This window comes from Prionailurus bengalensis, chromosome B4, assembly GCF_016509475.1.
Source record: "Prionailurus bengalensis isolate Pbe53 chromosome B4, Fcat_Pben_1.1_paternal_pri, whole genome shotgun sequence".
Taxonomy (NCBI): domain Eukaryota; kingdom Metazoa; phylum Chordata; class Mammalia; order Carnivora; family Felidae; genus Prionailurus; species Prionailurus bengalensis.
In genome coordinates, this window is record NC_057358.1 from 131068013 (window position 1) to 131087192 (window position 19180).

The 19180-nt window shown below is 61.6% G+C and overlaps 1 protein-coding gene across 1 annotated transcript in view; it reads right to left on the minus strand.

The window, feature by feature from the left end:
- TMPRSS6 (transmembrane serine protease 6) overlaps positions 1-19180 on the minus strand; it is a 40589-nt gene that overhangs the window by 13881 nt on the left and 7528 nt on the right. Inside the window, 10 exon segments of the mRNA XM_043562486.1 lie at positions 240-338; positions 650-795; positions 7387-7496; positions 7835-7947; positions 9367-9503; positions 11355-11559; positions 15732-15773; positions 16054-16238; positions 16740-16807; positions 17999-18132. Coding sequence (XP_043418421.1) covers positions 240-338; positions 650-795; positions 7387-7496; positions 7835-7947; positions 9367-9503; positions 11355-11559; positions 15732-15773; positions 16054-16238; positions 16740-16807; positions 17999-18132 — 1239 coding nt within the window.

Sequence of the window (19180 nt, forward strand, 5' to 3'; positions counted from 1 at the left end):
TGGAGAGAAGCCCTGAGCTGGGAGTCAGGAGACCTGGGGTCCCACCTTATCCCTGCTCCTGCCCCACATGGCGGTCCAGGGGAGCCCACTTTCCCACTCTCTGCTTCCATTGTGCCACCTAGCACAGCGAAGGGAGCCCACTTCCCGGATGCCAAGAAGGGGGACCGTGCGTGACTTGAAGAAGGGGGCTCGGCTCAGCATAGAGGAGAGAGGAGGGGTGCGACGGGTGGGCGGCTCACCGCAGTTCCGCTCGTCCAGGCCGTTGGGGCAGTCCTTGACCCCATCGCAGGCTGGCACACACAGGCCATTCACAGAGCAGAGGAACTCTCCAGGGCAGGCTGGACGGGGAGGGCGCCGTCAGGACACGTGTCATCGTGCAGACACGGGCAGACAGACACGCTGCATTCGTGTGCTCACGCACGCGCCGGTATGCACAGTGCATGAGGACATACGTGGCCAGGCACACGGACCCAGCACACGCACGGGCGTGTATGAGAGGGTGTGCCCAGTGAACGCGTGTGCGCGCGCGCGCGCGCACACGCGCACACACGGTCCTTTTGTCCAGCCTCTGGGGATGGGAGGCAGGCGGGAAGAAGCTGCAGGGGCATCGGGGGGTGCCCGCCCTGCCCCCCAGGCTCCCCCTACTCACGATCTGACTGGTTGTATAATCCGTAGTGCACCTGCACGCCGGGCCCGGTGAGCGGGATCTGGGAGGTGAAGTTCACGGTGATGCTGGCGCTGGCCACCACGGGGATCCTCTCGGCATAGGGCTGCAGGGTGCGCAGGCCACACAGCCTGGGGGCGACCGAGAGAGGCTCAGGGCCACACAGGCCGGCCCGAGGGAAGGGACAGCTTAGGTCCCCGCGCACAGACAGGGCAAGGGCAGAGCAGCCGGAGAGGAAGGGGGAGCTGCTCCCCCATCATCCACCTCATCTGTCTTGACTTCTCCCTTGGGTGAACGCTCACCCCCACAGTCATCTTCTGGAAATCAGCCTCCGTCATCCCCCTGCTCAAAACCCTTCAGTGGCTCCCCATTCCCTGCGGGATAAAATTCAAAGCCTGGCTCCCTAGCAAGTCCGTGGCCTTCTCTGAGCCACCCGCTTTCCTGCCTTAGAAAATAAGAGAAATGGTCACCCCCGTTGACTCCAAAGCCGACAAAACTTCAGTGTGTCAGTAGAGGGAGGAGTCCTTGACTGGTCTACTGGGTGTAGACAGGAGAGGATGCTCCCCTTGTGCTCAGTGTGGAGGGGGGCAGGGGGAAGGCAGCCGAGTGCCCCCTTCGGGCACCGTCCTGCCCACTGAGAAGCCTCCATAGCCCTGGGGGGTCTCCCTGTGACTCTCTCTGGACCTGAGGGAGACACCAGTTCTGCTCCCAGGACCAATACAATAGAGTAACGCTGACGGCCATCAGCTTCTCTGTCCCACGAAGGGGGGACCATTTCCCCGGCCACAGGAGGGCCATCACATCCCTCCGGGACTCCCCCACCCCAAGATGATGCCCTCGTCCCCACAGAGCAGGTGGGAGAACTTCCACAGAGGGGTGAAGTTCTGCCCAGAGAGCAGGGAGGAATCTTCCCATCTCCAGGGATGGAGGTATGGGGGGGGCTCATCCCACCCCACGCCTGGGGGCACCTTGCCTCCCAGAGCACCTGGGCACACTTTCACCAAGGGGGGGTGGGCAGCCCACCCCCAGAGTGACGGGGTCGCTACCCAGACAGCAGCCTGGGGTTCCCTCCCTTCGCAGGTGGGATCCCCTCCCTGAACAGCTCATAGAAACGCCCCCCACAGGGAAGGGAGCACCCTCACAGAGCAAATAGGGATGCTTTACAGACGCAGGAAACACCCAGAACACAGGTCAGAAAACATGCAGACGGAAGGGAAAGTGCCCACCCCCCCCCCAGCAGAGAGGACAGGAGGAAGTCAAGACAGCAGGCGGGAATGCCCCAAACCATGATGGGAGCATCCCACAGCAGATGCAGCCCACAGAGCAGCTCCCCTGATTTGCAGACGCCGGGTACCTCCCCGGAACTTCTAGAACATGGCAAGCCCTCCACAGTTCACCTGACTAAGCAATGAGTTCATCAGCAAACACCCGAGGAAGATGTGGGGTTGTCTTGTCTGGCCCCTCCCACATCGACAGCAACATCGCATGACCTCACTGCCCAGAGATTTCGAGGTTCTTGCAACAACTCCATCTCGTGACACAGGGATTGTTCTTGTCCCATTTTCTAGATGAGGCTTGGGTAGGGAATCATCGAGGTAAACCAGAATCCAGGCTGCTCAGGACCTAGGAGGACGCGCTCAGCCCGCTCTGGGGGGGCAGATGGGCACCCTGGCCATCACTGCAACGTGAGCCCCACTTCCCGGGTTCCGCCACCGACCCGGCTTAAGGTCCGGCCTCCTCCTGCTGTCTAGTCACAGTGAATCCTCTCCTTGCCTCCAGACCAACAGGTAGTTCTCAAAGTGTGGTCCGGGGCACCTCAGGGCGGGGCGTCCAAAGTAAAAATTATGTTCATAATAATGCTCGGATGATACCCGCCGCGTTCACCCGCATTCTCTCAACAAGGATGCGGGGGAATTTTCCAGAGACTACACGATGTGTTAGCGATAATGGCAGCCGGTTGAATGTGGAAGCAGATGTGTGTATCCGGTTCTGGTCTACTAATCCAGTTTAGGAGAGAGTTGCAAAAACGTGAAACGATATTTTTTCCCACCAACGGTTTTTGGTTTGGGAAAATATAATTTTTTTTTTTGCAAAATATGTTATTTATGTTAAAATGTAACGGGCTCGTTATTTTGTTTTGTTTTGTTTTTATTTAAAAAAATTTTTTAATGTTTACTTATTCTTGAGACAGAGACAGAGCATGAACAGGGGAGGGGCAGAGAGAGAGGGAGACACAGAATTGGAAACAGGCTCCAGGTTGAGCTGTCAGCACAGAGCCTGACGTGGGGCTCGAACCCACGAACCGTGAGATCATGACCTGAGCCGAAGTCGGACGCTTGACCGACTGAGCCACCCAGGCACCCCCGGGCTCGTTATTTTAAATGAATTGGTAAGTGTTTTTAAATTTTCGTACCTCTAATTTCTAATGCTGTAAATGTAGATGATATGACCCGCATAAGAACGCTTTGGGGCGCTCAATAATTTTAAAGGGTGGAAAGGTGGAAAATTTGGAGAAGCCCGGCTCCTCCAGTCCAAGGGGACAAGACAGGGAGGAAACGCCACTAGGGGGCGCCTTCGAGCAGTCCTGGCCCTTGTCCTTTTAAAACTAAGGAAGCAAAGCGGGTTTGGGCTGGCTGGCTGGCTCGTCCATCGGACTGTTTCTAACGTGGACAAATGTTATCATGGATTATTATGCCCGGAGATTTTCCCTGAGGAGCAGGGACAGGGGAGGTAGGAGGTGGGAAATACGGGGCCAGGGGAAATGTGTCACAGCACAACCCTGAACGTGTTTAATTAAGGCTCAGGGGCGTGAGGCACTGTCCCACACAGTCAGGGACAGACTGTGGAGAGACAGGGAAGGAACCAGAGCCAGGTGGGAGAGGAGTGGAACATTTCAATCTAGAAGAATCTGAGGGCCGCGTGGTCACTCTGAGCTCTGGCTCTCATGTACCAGTGCGTGCTGACCGGACATTTTCCCTACTGGCATCTGAGAGAAGAAATTCCAGAATCAGCCCGTGGCTCAGCCTGGTGTCCCCGGGACCTGTCTGGGCAGCATCTGGGGCTCACCCTGGAGGGCTGGGGCAGGGGCTGGCGACAGCCTTCCTGGGGCAAGTCTCTCCATAAGAATTCAAGGCAGAGGCTACAATCTAGGGACTCGGGCTGACTCACCCAAGTTAAAGACGGTCTGTTTCGTCGATGCAATGTTAAAATAACTTTTTTTTTCAAGTTCAGTCAGCCGCTAATTTCACATAATAATCTAGATTCCTCTTCTGGAAAGGAAGCCCCAGGAACACTGGCTGGAAATAATCAGGGGCGTGTGTGGGGCTGCAGCCCGCCCCTCCCTCTCCTGCTCTCCCCGACGCAGCCTGCCTCACGGAGTGATGCACCAGCTGGGCCCCTGTGTGCATCTGCATGTCTGGATCCTGCTGCAAAGCCTTCTGGGGAAGGGCATGCACCCCCGCTGGCTCTCTAATTCCTCCCCGTCCAAGCGTCACCTCCTCCCCCACCAGCCCTCTTCGGGAGGCGCCAGGAGTCTAAAGGCCGTGGAACCCAGCTCAGCTGCAAAGCGTGGGGGTCTGGAGGCACATGTTTGCGCAGTGGCCAGCTTGCTTTCTCACCTCTCCGGGTTGGGGGTTTTTCCTTCTCGCCTGACCCAGACTGTCAGAAGAGACCCTATCAACCTTCTTGCATATCAGCAACTCCACACCGGGAGGAATTCAAGAAAGATTGGGTGGGTGGATGGAAGGAAGGAAGGAAGGAAGGAAGGATCCAGGATGGCTGCATGCACGCACACATTCCCTTCCCTGAGGACAGATTACGTGCGAAGGCGGGTCAGAAGGCACAAGCACTAAAGAAGGGAGAATAGCAGCGTCTGGCGTGGCGGCCAGAGCTCCGGACCCAGAGCCGCAGAGCCGAGCTGGAGGCCAGCTCTGCCACGTGAAGCAGCTGCGTGACCTCGGGCACATCGACCTCAGCCAGCGTCAGTTTTCACGTCTATAAAATGGGGGTGATAATATCTCCCTTGCGGGGTATGTTAAGGAACACAACGAGAAAACGACTTCCCGGAAAGCCAGCTGCTGATGCCATCGGGCTGTGAGCTCGTCTCGGGCAGCAGCCGGAGCTGGGCCTGCACACGGCCAGCACCCAGCCCTGGGGCCGGGCTGACCTCAGTCTGACCGCGAGCCCCCGTGGCTGCAGGCAGTGCCGGCCACCCAGGGGCTCAGAGGCCTAGGAGGGCCACCCGTAGCCAGGTCAGGCACAGGGGGCTCCCGCGGGCCCAGGGAGCCGGTGCTTCTGCCTCTCCCGTCAGCAGGAGGGAAGGGGAAGCGATCGGGCAGATCACGAGAAAAGTGACATCACAGGAGAGGAAGCTGGCAGGAGGCAGATTCCCGGTAAAGGGGAAACCTATGCTGTGGTGACGCCCAGCCAGAGCGGGTTCTGTGAAATCAAGCCGCCGGTGGCCAGGCTCACTAGGCCACGTCCCTCCCTGCCGCCTCCGGGCCACTCAAAGGGCGTGAGGCCTCGGCCGTGGGCGCCGGGAGAAGCCGGGTAGAAAGGAGGGAGGTGGGGAAAGGCAGAAAGGGCCCAGAGGAGGGAGGCCACAAAGCCGAGGATGCCCAGCCTTTCCTCATCGCTACATCGCCACCTGAAGGGCAAGTCCCCTTTGCCCCCAGCCCGCCCTCTATCGCTCCTCGTCCGTGGCCATTCTGGGTCCAAGGGCCGTGCCCTCCCCCTCCCTATACACCCTGTGCCTGCAAATCAACACCCTTCCCCGGACCTCTCATATCTTTGCCACCCACACAAGCAAATTTTCCAACAAATGCTCATTCAAAGAGTTTCTCAGCATCTACGCTGGATGATCATTATCAAAAAAGAGCGAAACTAGAGGAAATGTTTGTCCGGTGCTTATGATCTGGAGACACACGTCTGCCTTCCCTTCCACACTCAGACATGGGCAGGAACCCCGGGGGGCCGGCCTGGGGCGTGAGTCTCCACCTGGGGACCCTGGATCCTTCCCGAAGGTCTCAGGAGATAGAGGTGGGACTTCCCAGGCCGTTCTCGGAACTGGCGAGGGCCACAGAGGCCGTCAGTCCTCTCACCCGGGTGCCGGTGGGCTGGTCAGGAGCGCCGTGGCCAAGAGAGTGAACAGCCAGCACAGCTGCTCAGAGGCTCTGCAGGAGAATCCGCACTCGGGTGGGCACTTACGGGTGCAGGCGAACATGCGTGAACTCACGCACACAGGCATGCGTATGCACACCCACACACGCTTTGGATCCGACCGCCTCGCCCGACTCTGGTTGCAAGAGTGACTCCCCTGGGTCCCCAGGGAGCTCCCTGAGGATAAAGGTGGAGGTGCCCCGAAATGACACCCGCACGCTGGGACCCATGGGACAGGGTGCCTTTTGTTTCCCGAACAGCACGGGCCTGAGGTCACACCACAGGCATTTTGCCTTTTTTCCCTTTAACCACAGTCCCTGATGAATTGCCAGGGCCCCGGACAGGATGATGACGAGTCAAGGAGCGTCGTCAACCCTGTGACCTTTTGTCTGAATAGCAGCGACCGACAAAGCCCGCGTTGGCGAACGTGGACACCAGTCCCAGAATCCGAGGCTTTTGGAGTCCTGGAACCTTTTTGCATTTTATGTCCTGGAATCTCGGACGCTCAAACTCCGTGAAGCCAAGACGTCGGGAACTTTGCACATGAGCATCCCAGCCTCTGAGGCCAGAATCCTGGGATTGGAAGGGAGGGCAGAGGCCCGACACTACGAGGTGCAGAAGCTTCTCTCCAACGTTCTTGGACCCCACCCCGGCCGGCAAGGCTACTTCAAGACCCCTCTTCTCTCCCCAAACGTCTGCCCTGCCTGTAACTTACGTCATCATCTCACCGCTACAGGTGCCCGAACCTTCCCCTCTCCCTCTGGGGGCCGCTCCCACTCAGGGCTTAGGCATGGAGCCCCTCCCATCATAAGTATCCCCTCCCCCAAATGTCCCAGGTCACCCACCTCTTCCCAGACTGGGGAGAGCGTGTCTACACTGCCTCCCTTCCCCACCACCCTCCCGCCTCACTCCTCGCAGCTGTCAGGGTCACCGGGGACCCCAGGTTGCCTGCCCTAGTGGCCATTTACCAGTCCTCCTCCTACTGATCAAACTGCATCCCCGGATGACCCACGGGCGGCCCCGCTGTGTCCTGTCCCACCTCCCTGAGGGCTCACTTCTTCCTCCGAAACTTTGTCCCCCGGGGGCCCAAGTCAGGACAGACAGCAGGGCAAGCGTCCCGTGGGTGATGTGGGTGATACGGAGCGACCCTGGCGATCGGCCACCCTTGGTCACATTAGCCAGAGCGGGCTTGGCCCTGGCCATGCAGCTTTCCAGCCCGGAAGCCACTCGACTTTGGCCAACAGCAGGGCGTGGGGTAAGGGAAGAGGGGTCCCCAGGTGCATGTGGAGTCCTGTGGCTCCGGCATCGTCTCACTTGAGAATTCAGGGGACCAGTGGGGTGACAGCAGCCAAGGAAGCGAAGCCATCCCGCCCGAACCAGAATCAACAGCCAAGGTGTCCGAGACCTTCGGGTGGCAGGACGGGAGGCTGGGGCCGGGGCGGCGGGCCTAATAGCCTCGCCTGTGCCCTGTGCCCTCTTCCTGCGCTGCCCCTCTGAGGTCCGGGACGTGGGCTCCCCAGGCGGGTGACTGTGGGGAGAGGAAGGGGGCCCCAGGGGGTGGGTACCTCCGGTTCTGGATCGTCCACTGTCCCTGGGTGCACGGCAGGTCATACCTCTGCCTCCGCAGAGCATAGGCGTCAAACCAGAGGGCTAAGCCGTAGTCCAGGGAGGGCACCTGTGACAGAGGAGTGGTCACCACGCGGCCCGTGGGCTGTGGCTGGGCTGGTGGCCCCACTTCCCAGCCCCGCAAAGGGAGGAGGCCTGTCGACACAGAGGGCCTGCCGGGGCTGAGGTTTGTCTGTCACCCAACACACAGGCACCACTGCGGCCAAGGGAGGCAGACCTTGGCCACACTTGTCCTCCCCTCCCCCTCCCGGGGAGATTTGCACCCAGGGCCCAGCCTGTGGCTGCTCCAGCAGGGGCCGGACAGCGGTCCCCTCCCCGTCGGGGCTTCCTGAGGTCCATAGGGTGCCCTGGGCAGAGGGCAGATGGGTGGCAGGGCACGGGGCTCACCATGAGGTGCCAGGAGCAGTGGGTGCTGGGTGAGTAGTAGCTGGGGAAGTAAGGCGTGCTGAGGACGCCCTGCGGCTCCAGACGGCCCTCCAGGGTCAGGTTCACCTCGCAAGCTGGGGCCCCGAGAACAGCTGTTACACAGGGTCCCCCCGGTCCCAGCTCGCTGCGCCTCCCAGCAGGTGAGAGGCAGCCGCAACCCCACCCGCATCCTGCCATTAAACCGTCGAGCTCAGTGGTCGAGTGTGAATGTATGGCCTTGGGCCTCAGTTTCCCCATCTGCAACACGGGGGCCACAGTAGCACCTACCTCACAGGGCAGCTAAGCCGATTAAATAGACACGCAACGCACAGAGAGCCTGATCGGTGGTGAGTCCTCAAATAAATGTTACCTATTGGCATGAGTTGTGTTGCCCTTGAACGTTTACTACACGTGGTCACCACTGTGCAAGCCTCGCGGTTCTGGGCATCGGGGGAGGGAGAATCATTCCCCTTTGCAAAACTGAGATTCCGAGAGGAGGAGGGACGTGGCTGAGGTCACACAGTGAGAGGGCGAGGGATCAGGAGGGTTCCCAGGGGCCCCGCCACCTTTCCCCGGAGCCAGGGTCACCTTGTCCCCCTCTCCTCTGAGCTATGTCAGTGATTCCCTGGAACCAGCACGGGCTCCGGCAGCTCCTTGGCCCCAGGCACCCCCCACAGGGCTGCTGGAACCCAGCCGGGGCCGCTGGGGACCTGGGCCACTGCCAGGAGACCTCTGGGGCCAACACCAGGGGCGGGAAGAGGCAGACTGCCAGGAGAGGTGGGGGCAGCGTCTCGTGGTCTCCTGTCTCCAACCCTCTCTTCCACCTGCTCCAGAAACTAGAGGGGCCTCGCTGATCCAGGCCTAACGACAGCCAGGGCACGAAGGGCAGGGTGAGCTCTTCCTGGGAAAGGGGGTGTCAGCGAGGGAGATCCGGAGCAGGAGGACAGCGGGGAGACCCGCGGGCAGCCTGGGGAGCCCTTCCCGGAAATGGTGTGGATAGCCCTCCCTGAGCTGAACGCCTTCTCCAGAGAGATGTGGGGTTCACCCTAGGTATGCGAGGGTGATCTGGGGGTGAATCTGAGGTTCTCTGGGCCTCCTGACCACAGACCCACCCTCTAGCCTCAGGCAGGTGCAGGGGCGGGAGGGGGGCGGGCGGGGGGGGGGGGAAGGGCCAGGGGAGGAGCCTGGAGAGGAGACACAGGTCCAGGGTGGGGACAGAACAGACAATAAACAGAAAGAGGGGGGGAGAGAGAATGAGGGAGAGGGGCGACAGGGACAGGGAGGGCCGGAGAGCCAGGTGAAAGGTAGGGAAATGGAGTGAGAATAGAGGACGGAAGAGAGGGGCCGAGGGCACGGGAGGGTGGAGAGCGGAGGAGCTTCCAGAACCTTCCCTCTGCCCCCATCCCACTTCCAACTCCAACAGGAAGGTGAAAGGCCTGCTGGCCTGTGCCCTGGGTTTCTCACAGCAACGCCCCCCCCCCCCCCCCCCCATCCCTAGGGACCCGTCCCCTCACCCTGGAAGGCGACAGGCTGCACGGAGAGTACAAAGGGGTCGTAGTAGCTGTGCAGGCCTTTCTTCCAGACCACGGCCATGACGGCGCCGGATGCCAGGACTTCCACCACGGGCTCCTGGCGACTGCAGCCGTAGACCCTGGAAGGACAGAGAAAGGTGGCCGGGGCGGGAGGGGCCCGGGAGGGCGGTCTAAGAGCAGCACAGCTGTGGCCAGCCTGCTGTGTGTCCTTGGGCAGGTTTCTGACCCTCTCTGGCCCAGGAGGCCGACTGGAGGCCCTGGGAGGGTCAGGCCAGCTCCTCAGGTGAGAGAGGCCAGGAGGTTGCCTCCCGTCCCTCAGCCCCTGTCCCCTCAGAAGCCCTGTGACCCCCGAGTGCCCGGCCGGTACCCCGCAGGGAGCCCAGGTTTCAGGGTTGAGGGGCCCAAGGTCACCTGTAGTGGGCGCCTCAGCCTTTAACGTTGGGGGTTCTTTTCTTTTATCTGCTTAGCAGCAGAGACAAAAATGTGTCGCCGTCTCCCAGGGTGTGAAACCCATAAGAGAAACCACGGGGTTCAAGGTAGGTCGGGGACCCTCCTGCTTTGCCCTCTTTATCACCACGCAAGACCCTCTCACGACTCTGGGGTGCAAGTCTGGGGACCCCCTGACCTTATCCGACCCATCATTGGAGACCTGCAAGGCTCTGAGGTGGGATGTCCGAGCTGCCTGGGTACCACAGCGGGCAGGGGCGAGGCCGAGCCGGGTCCCCTCCCTCTGGGCAGGCCGTGTGGGGGGTGGGACTTGAAGAAGCCCCAGGGGAAGCCCGCAAGCGTCCCCACCCTCATCGGGCCTGGAAATCAGATGGTGTCTGACTTCTCCGCCTTCCCAGAGCCCTCCAGGAACCCAGCCCACGCACACCCCAGATTGAGGTCACCATGTGGGGGGCGGTGTCGCAAATGAGTGTGCCGCCTCAGAGCCAGGATATTCAGAGAGGCGGGGGGGGGGGTGAGGGGGGAGGGGAGGGATCTGGGGGAGAACCTCGGCCCTGCCCAGCCTCCAGGACTGCCCTTGATCTGAACACACGGGTCTCGCCCCCACTCCCGCCTGGAAGCTGGGCCAGCCCGAGCGAGACAGAGGAGGCAGCAGCCTGGGGCACCCCCCTGCCCTCCCAGCCGGGCCCCTCTACCTGTCACAGAGCCACGTGACACCTGGGCTCACAGAGCCCCTCCCCCACGCTGCGGAGGTGGCCACATCTCCTGGAGGCGGAGGCCATTTCCAGCCCCCTCGTGGTCTCCCCCCACCACCCCCCACCGCCACTTGCCTGCTTCCTGCCCTTGTCATCCTATCCGATGTCCTAAAGCCCCGCTCCTCTGCTCAAGAACTTTTGGGGGGGGGCTGGTAAGTGGGGGCCACTTACCAAGTGTTACAGCTCAAACTGCTCCTGGCATTCAATGCCCCTCGTTCAATCCCACTAGACTATATACAATGAGAGTAGTAACGGACAGCAGTTACTGGATATTTGATGGATACACTGAACACATAGCAATAATGGATAGCATTACGATGTGTGAGAAGCGTGGCACTGATGGTTTCCTTTAAATCCTCGCAACAACCCGGCAAGGTGGGCGTGATTCTGCCCACATTTTACAAGTGAGGAAACTGAGGCTCAGAGAGGCAAAGTGACTTGCCTTAGGACACGCCCCTGAGAAGCACCAGAGGTGGGGGGGGGGGGGTCTGGGGCTGCCAGACTCTGAAGCGTCCTGTCGCCCCTCAGAGCTGAGGTTCGGGGTCATCTCGTACAACCGCTTTGTTACAGGTGGGGAAACTGAGGCTCAGGGAGGGAAAGGGGACGGCCCACAAGACGCAGCCCCTTTCAGCCCCTTTTCCCTTTCTCCGTGGGCTAGCCCCGCTGCCTCTCAGAGACCACACACCGAGGAGCAGGGTCACACAGCCCCTCATCTCGGAACGGGGTGCGATTCGGCCCCCACATCACCGCCCCCTTCCCAGGACTCACGAGGTGATGAGCCTCCTCTCCAGGGGCCCGGCCACGTCGTACATGGCCAGCCGGTCCCGGCACTCGGCCAGCGTCCACTCGAGCCGGAGTTTGAGCATGAGATCCTTGGGGCCCTGCAGGTGCCACAGGCAGCTGGAGGCCAGGTGGTCGGGCCCCTTCAGCCGTTGAACCTGGCCCTGGCCCACGTAGCTGTAGCGGTAGCAGCCTGGAGGAGGGAGAGGCACAGGCCCCCTGACCCCTGTTAGCCAGGAGGAGAGACCCCGGGGGGCCAGCCGGTCCTCACCTGGGCGGCGGTGGCCCGGGGACAGCAGCTGGATGGGGAGCAGCCCAGATGTGCCATGTCCCTTCTTTCTGTCTCCCCCCTGGTTCCCATCTCTCCCCATCCACGCATTCACTCATGGGTCCATTCGTTCATTCGCTTAAGCGCTCACTGACCTCTCCATGCCCGGCGAGTGCCAGAGAAAGGTCCGGTCACCGCCTGGGAGCACCAAGAACAGCGAGGACAGATACAGAGCCCAGCAGTAAGTAACAGCTCAGGAAGCGAGGGCTCTAAGCCCAGCCGGCTGTAGGGCTGGGGAGACCTGGGGTGGGGGTGGGGGGTGGGGGGAGGCAGGGTCACAGCGCGAACAAACGGCCGGTGGCCAGAGGGGGCCAGGGGACTTTGAGGCAAGAGAGCAAGCCGGAGAAGGGAGGCAGGGCCCAGATCACGCCCTGGAACGGAGACCCTTTCCCCCGTGGCCACGGGGAGCCATGGAAGGTTAGGCAGGGCTGGGGCGTGGCGGGGCTCGGATCACAGACCCCTCTGACTGCTGGGAGCAGCTTCGAGGAGGCCGAGCGACCTGCAGGGTGGCTGTGCAATCAGGGGAGAAGGGCGAGGGGCTCCCGGGGGGCTCCGACGGTTAAGCGTCCGACTTCGGCTCAGGTCGCGATCTCGCGATCTCGCGGTTCGCGAGTTCGAGCCCCGCGTCCGGCTCTGCACGGACAGCTCGGAGCCTGGAGCCCGCTTCCGAGTCTGTGTCTGCCCCTCCCCCGCTCATGCGCTGTCTCGCACTAATGAACTTCTACAAAAATTTTTTTGCAAAAAGGGGGGACTAGGGTGAGGGTTTCATTTCAGGTGGAGAGGAGGGCGCGCGCTCCGGTGGGGCCGAGAGGCAGCGCTGGGTCGAGAAAGTGGCCTCAAGCTAATGATGAGGACACAGATCGCACTGATTAAGCATTTGATGCAGGGCTGTGGGGAGGGCGGCTAAGCGCCCTCCACTCACCACCTCACTTAACAGCCCCGTGAAGCAGTTGCCGTCAGCGTCCCGCTTTCCAGACCCGGGCCGGATGGGGGCCACCACACCGCCCTGCAGGCCTTGTCACACGCTTAGGGCTGATGTGCGTTTGCGTGCCCACCACGGGGCCTGGCACAAAGCAGGTGCTCCGAACGCGCGGCGAGGGTTCTCTGGGTGAGTGGGGGGAGGGGGAGGAGGGGGAGCTGGGGCAGAGAGCCCTGTGACTTGTCAGCCTCCAGCCGGGCCCCCCCGCTTGAGGCTCGGACACAGCCAGTCCCCCCGGCTGCCTTCACTCTGCAGCCCCTTCTCCGTCACGGACTCCCCTCCTGCGTCCGCACCCCGCTGCACCTGCCGCCTGACTGAATCCATGAGCCTTGCGGGCAATGTCAGGACGTGCACGGCAGGCCCCCCTGCACCGTTCTAGCATCTTCGTGCGCTCACCCCCTCGGCACGGTCGGTGGGGGCCCTACTGTGTGTTTGATTCAGGCCCCAGGGACCAGCAGCCAACAAACAGTTTCTCCCCTGGAGCCCGAGTCTCTCGTCGAAGCCTCACGCTAGGGTAGCCCGGGAAGCAGCAGGGATGAGGGGAGGCGCCCCGGTGGGTGGGAGGCAGCCTGGTGGGTGAGGGGCTCGCCCCCTGCCCTGCAGTCCCAGCGCCACCTTCTCATCAGCCGCGTGACTCGGTTGCTTCGCCACTCCGTTTTGGCGACCGCCCACTATGGTCGCCCATTTCCCACCTCCTTCTCTGGGGGGTTCTGAGCACCAGTAAGGGAACGGAGGGGAGGATGCTTTGCTCAGATGCTGCTGCCTCAACCCCCTCGTCCTGAGCCCTGGCCGTCCTGACTCCATCGGGGAGTTGATTTCCTCCGGGGGGGGGGGTGCAGGGATTGGGGGGACGGGGCACCAATGACAGGGAAGAGACAGGGCCTCTGATCTGCCTGAGCCAGCACCTGGGGAAGGCCGCCTGGCTCTTCCTGGTCGTCTGTTTTCTTCAAATCTTGCCCCAAGTTGAGGTTTTGCTTTTGCCATTTTGATAATTTCTCTTTTTTAATTAGTTTTCTTTGTTTTGGAGAGGCAGAGAGAGACAGAGCACGAGCGGGGAAGGGGCAGAGAGAGGGAGACACAGAATCCGAAGCAGGCTCCAGGCTCCGAGCTGTCCGCACAGAGCCCAACGCGGGGCTCGAACTCATGGACCGCGAGATCCTGACCTGAGCTGAAGTCGGATGCTTAACTGACTGAGCCACCCAGGCGCACCCCCCCCTTTTTTTTGAGGCTTATTAAGTAGAGAAGTACCTGCTGGTCTCTGTTGATCATCAGAAATATGTTTGGGAACCCTGTCACCTCTGGTCATTGGGAGAGAGTAAACGAACATGCCTGCTGCATTCTCCTCGCCTGGCCTTTGCTCATACTGTTCCTTCTGCCCAGAGTGTCCCTTCCTCTTCGCAGCCTGACAGACCCCTACCCATCTCCCACGCCTGAGTCTGCTTCCTGACCCCCCCCCCCCATGAAGGCATCCAGGACCCCCCGCCCTCCCGGGCAGGAGCAACTTTTCCCTCCCTCTAGAGGCAGGGTCTCTTCTTCTGCTTTGGACTGTGGCCCCTGGTGTCCCTCCGTCCCCAGGGTGGAACGATCCCCCCCCTTCCGCTGCCCCTGGGACCTCTGCTCTAGCGCTGGCACTTGGTGTTATGAGATTCTGTTTATTTGTCTGTCTCTCTCCTGGGCTCAGAGCTCCTCTGAGGGCAGGGGTGAGGACACGGTCATCTGATGTCCCCAGAGCAGGCACGGGGCCTGGCATGGGGGAAATGCTCGAAAAAGCCTGTACGAAGGATTTGAATTGTCATCCTCGCCCCATTAGACACCGTGCTCCCGGGGAGCAGGGACTCCAGACGTGCACCGAACCGAATAAAGATGAAACCTGAGGACGCGTGGACAGCCAGCTCAGGCAAGGGCGGCAGAAAAGCCCATCCAAGACCAAGGGTCACGGTGTGAGCACCGGTGCAGCGGAAGATGATAGGGAGCTACGTAGGGAGATCGATCGATCGGTCGATCCCTCCATCTGTCCGTCTTTCACATTCTCCTTTGAACCAGTTTTGCAATATTCTACTGGTTCCCTCGTTAAGAAGTTAAATACATCTTTGATGTGTGCTCACTATAGTTTCGAGAACCATGATTTTAGCTACTTGGAAATCGCACTTTGACCTCATCACCTCCATCCCCCGAAGAAGTGAACATTTGACCGGCCAGAAGATAAGAGAGGGTAGGACGATGATTTCAATGCTGCCTGCCCCACTGAGAGGGGGCTGATGCCCTCAGCCTGGCCTCAGCTCTGGGTAGACGCTCTAGGTAATGTAAGAAGGAGCTGGGAATTTAGGAGCTTCTGCTCGGGACCACAGGGCACAGCAGCACAGGTTGTGCACTGCACAACCGCAGGAGTCTCCAGTCACGCAGACTCCGGTGTGGACAGTGCCGCCTGGCGCTGTGCGGCGTGGTGGCCCTGCTGGTCCTTTGTTCCCGGGGCTCAGGAGGAGGACTACGGAGCCTCTTGGAGAAAAGCAAAGCGAGTCTGGCAACAGGGCATGGGAGTAGGGGAGGAAGACAGGGCAGATGAGCCTGGCTAAGAAGGGGAAGGAAAATGTGAAGGGAGTATCCTTGAACGTGACAGAAAGATCTCCAAGAGACCAAGGTTTAAATGCGAAGCGGCCGATAACGCTTGGAATTGGCAAGAGTGTTTTCTACCATTAGTGGAAACCGTAGCTTGGGAGTTTGGCGATAAAAAAAAGGAAAGTCACGTTTACGTGCAATTAACCCGGCTACTCACTCCGACACCCCGCACAGGCAACGCGCGCGCGCGCACACGCACACGCACGCGCACGCACGCACGCACGGGGGGGGGGGGGGGCGCACCATCCCTCCCGTCCCCTGCGGGCCCAAGCCTCGCTCGGGACTCATCACCAAGCCCACCACGGCAGCCCCCCCGGGTCCCTCCAGGCCACTGCTCCCCGCACCCACCGGAAGCCACGCGGCCCCCCGACACTCGACCAAAGCCAAGCGCAACAGCGACTCAAAACGAAGCGGAGGGGAAAGAAAAACCCCAGGCGCGTACCCAGCGTGGCGTTCAGGGCAACTATGTCTTTCACGCTGGCCTCTGTTAAAAGGAAACGAACAGACAGATCAACAAAGACCAAAGGTCAATAAATAAAACGACCTGAAAAAGTGGAAGTAAAAATTGCGGCCACCATCAGAGCCAGCCTGCCTGAGATTGACCCTGAGTGCCGACCCCCTACCGCCCCGCAGTGGTCCTGGCTCCCGGGGTGGGGGTGGGGGTGGGGGTCGCTCGGAGACCACCCCACCCCCACCCTGAGAGCATCCAGGCCTGCGGAGCCCTCACCGGCCCGCCCCACACCCCCCCCCTCCCCAGTACTGACCCAGGATCACCAGGCCCTCGGGGTCCACCTCGTAGTCGGCCCTGTAGGGGGCGGGGGCCGAGCCGTTGGCCGTGGACTGTATCTCCTCCGCCAGCAACGCCCGCACCACCTCGGGGCTCAGCATCGGCCGGCGGTGCTCGGGGATTTGGAGGATGAACCAGAAGAAGCAGGTGAGAGGCCCCTCCCTAAGGCAGGCAGAAGGCGGGGCGGGTGGGAAGGGGCCGGACATCCGGCTCCGGTGGGGGAGACAGCCAAGCTAGGCTCGTGCCCACTACCCCCCCCCCCCCCCGCGCTGTGGTCCCCCTTCACGTGGAAACCTCCTCCCGACAAACCCGGAGCGAGGCGCTCTCTACCTCCCGGCCGCGCGCGGGCGGGGTTCAGGGGTGTGCCACCGGCCGGAGCCGGACATGCACGGGACAGCTGGGCCAGCCCGACTCCCGCCACCCCGACTCCCGTGCGGCGTACGCGCGCCGCACAGCCACGGTCCGGCGTGAGCCCCACCGCGGCCTTGTGCCCATTCTACAGGTGAGGAAACCGAGCTCCGCGAAGGGAAGGCCCATGTCTCGGTGTCCCCATTTCTAAAAACAAGGCCATCGCATCGGAAGCCGCCAGCACCCCCTCCTTGTCCCTGAGTCTCAGGTTCTAGTGAGGGGTGGGGGTGGGGGTGGGGGCCCGGGGCGACTCACCCAAACGAATAGACTGAGCTGGAGTTGTAGTAAGGCCCCAGGCGGGTGCTAGCAATGAGCTCCTTGAGCTAAAAGGAGAGGAGACAGCAGCACCCTGGGGACCCTCTGCGGAAACCCCCTCCCACCTGCGCGCGTCCTTTGCCCTTGTCGGTGGCCCTGCTTGACAGGAACCCACGGGGTGGAGAGGCTTGCCCGAGGTCACCCAGCGGACGAGCCGTGGAAAACAAACTTGACCCCCGTTCCTTTCCCCTCCCCCCATACCTAGGCCTTGCCCCTCAACGCTGCCGCCTACGCCAGCCCACCGATGGCTTCCGTCCCTCCTCCTCAAAAGTCGCCCCTCCACTCCGAAGAGCCCCAATCGGCTCCCCTCCCGAGTCGGGTCCTCACCGCCCCCCGCCACCAGCCACGGGGGCTGAGCTGGTCGGTTTGCGCGCGTGTTCGCAGCCCGGCGCGGACGGCAGGAGGTGCATTTGCGGAGCATCTTGGACACCTTGAACAACGTCCCCACCATCCCCTTTCGACCCCGCGCCCCTCTGGATTATCCGCGCTACAGAGGAAAGAGAGCGTTGGGCGCGTCTCCCAGAAGCAAGTCCCGAGACAAGGGTGTGGGGAGAGTGGCTTCTTTGGGGGTGATTCTGGAGAGCACCGGGGGGTGGGGGGCGAGGAGGACAGGCCGGCAGGGGGACGGCCAGTGTGGCTGTGAAGGAGGACAGGGCCGTGGGCAGCTGAGGCACCGTCCAACACGGAGCCCTGGGAGGCCACCCAGAGCTGGCGCCTCACCAAGGCCAAGGGAGCTGGGGTATTTATCTACCCGCGCCCTGTCTGGTGGCTGAAGGTTACTCCCAGGAAGCACTGCCCCTCAGCACTTCCGGCCTGCCCTCCCGGGCGGGGTGCCATCCCGCAGCCGGAGGGTGGGACGTTCGGGCAGCCCGAGACCATCCCCAGGGCAGGAAACCATCGCCCTGGAGGGGAGGGGATGTGGGTGGGCCCGGACAGCACCCCTGCACGGCCCTGACCTCCCCCAAGGTAAGGCTGCTAGGGAGTGACCATCGGGACTTAACCCAAGTGCGTTTCACCCCCGAGTCCACTGACTTTCCCACCCCCCTGTCCCCCGTTCCCCTCCCGTCGTGCCTGGAAGAGGACCCGGCTCCCAGCGAGGGCTCTGAAGCGACTGACCGACGAGCTCGGCCTGACCGGGGCCCTCCGAGTCCCTCCCCACCCCTCGTCTATTCCCTCCCTTCCCTGCAGCCCTTCCCTACCATCCTCTGGGCTTTGGCCGTTTCACTGCGGAAGGCACTGGACTCCCGGCGGGCGAGGTCCTGGGAGAAGTGGCGATTGAGCACGCGGAGGCTCCCCGAGTACACCTGGCTGACCGTGACCTCCGCCTTGTACCCTGCCCGGGAAGAAACCAACAAGGTCAGCCGAGGGAGCCTCCGGTCTCCCCGACGCCTTCTCCTGCCACCCAAACCCTCAGCTCAGCGGCCGGCATCCCGGGCCTCCGAGGCCCCTCCCCCATCATCATCTTTGCCGCGGACGTCGCGTCGTCCGGTTTGTTCGGCGACAGGGAGGAAAGAAGCCCATAGACGATGGCGTCCCGAAGGCTCCCAGGCAGAAGCTCGGACACAAGAATCAGTCCAGGATACAGACCACACGAAAGCCAGGGGACCCGTGTGGCCGAGAAGGTCAGGTTTCGGGTTAGCGCCTCCGTGCATCCTTCCCTTCGCCAGACTCACAGCCCTGGGTCTCTAGCCCCGTTCATTCGTTTATTCACTCAGTCAGCAAATGGTACTTGAGAACCCTACTGTGTTAGCGCTTGAGGTTTAACAGTGAAGAAAACAACACCCTGCCCTTAATGGTTTGTTGAGCAAGAAAGGCAGACAATAAACGAACAGTTAGAGGCGTCAGTGCCGCAGAGATCAGGGGTGAGGGCGGGCCTCGAACTGGCGGCCAGGGAAGAAGGCGGATGTTAATCTACAGACAAAAAAACGTTCCAGGCAGAGGGACCAGCAAGCGCAAAGGCCCTGAGGCAAGGAGCTCATGTGGTGTACTTGAGGAACACAAGGAGGGAAGGAGGGGAGAGTAGGAAGAGATGGGAGGGGGGAGGGACGGGGGGGGGGGGGGGGACTTGGGTTTTGCCAGAAGGTGGGAGCCGGGGGAGGTTTAAGGGGAGAGGTTAGGTGCTTTGATCTGCTTTCTAAATCGGTCCCCCTGGTGTTGTGTGAACGGGCTGTAAGGGGGCAAGGGTGGAAGCAGGGAGCCCCGCGGCCGTCGGGGGAGGGGGTCTCCTACAGTCGTCCAGTGACAGTGGCCAGGCGAGGGGCGACCAGGCCTGCTGGCCAATTGGGGCCGGGGTGTAAAAGACGGGAGCAAAGGGGGGCATGGCTGGAGGGTCAGGATGGCCACTGAGTGGGCGGGGGGGTGTGGGTCCGGAGGATACGAGG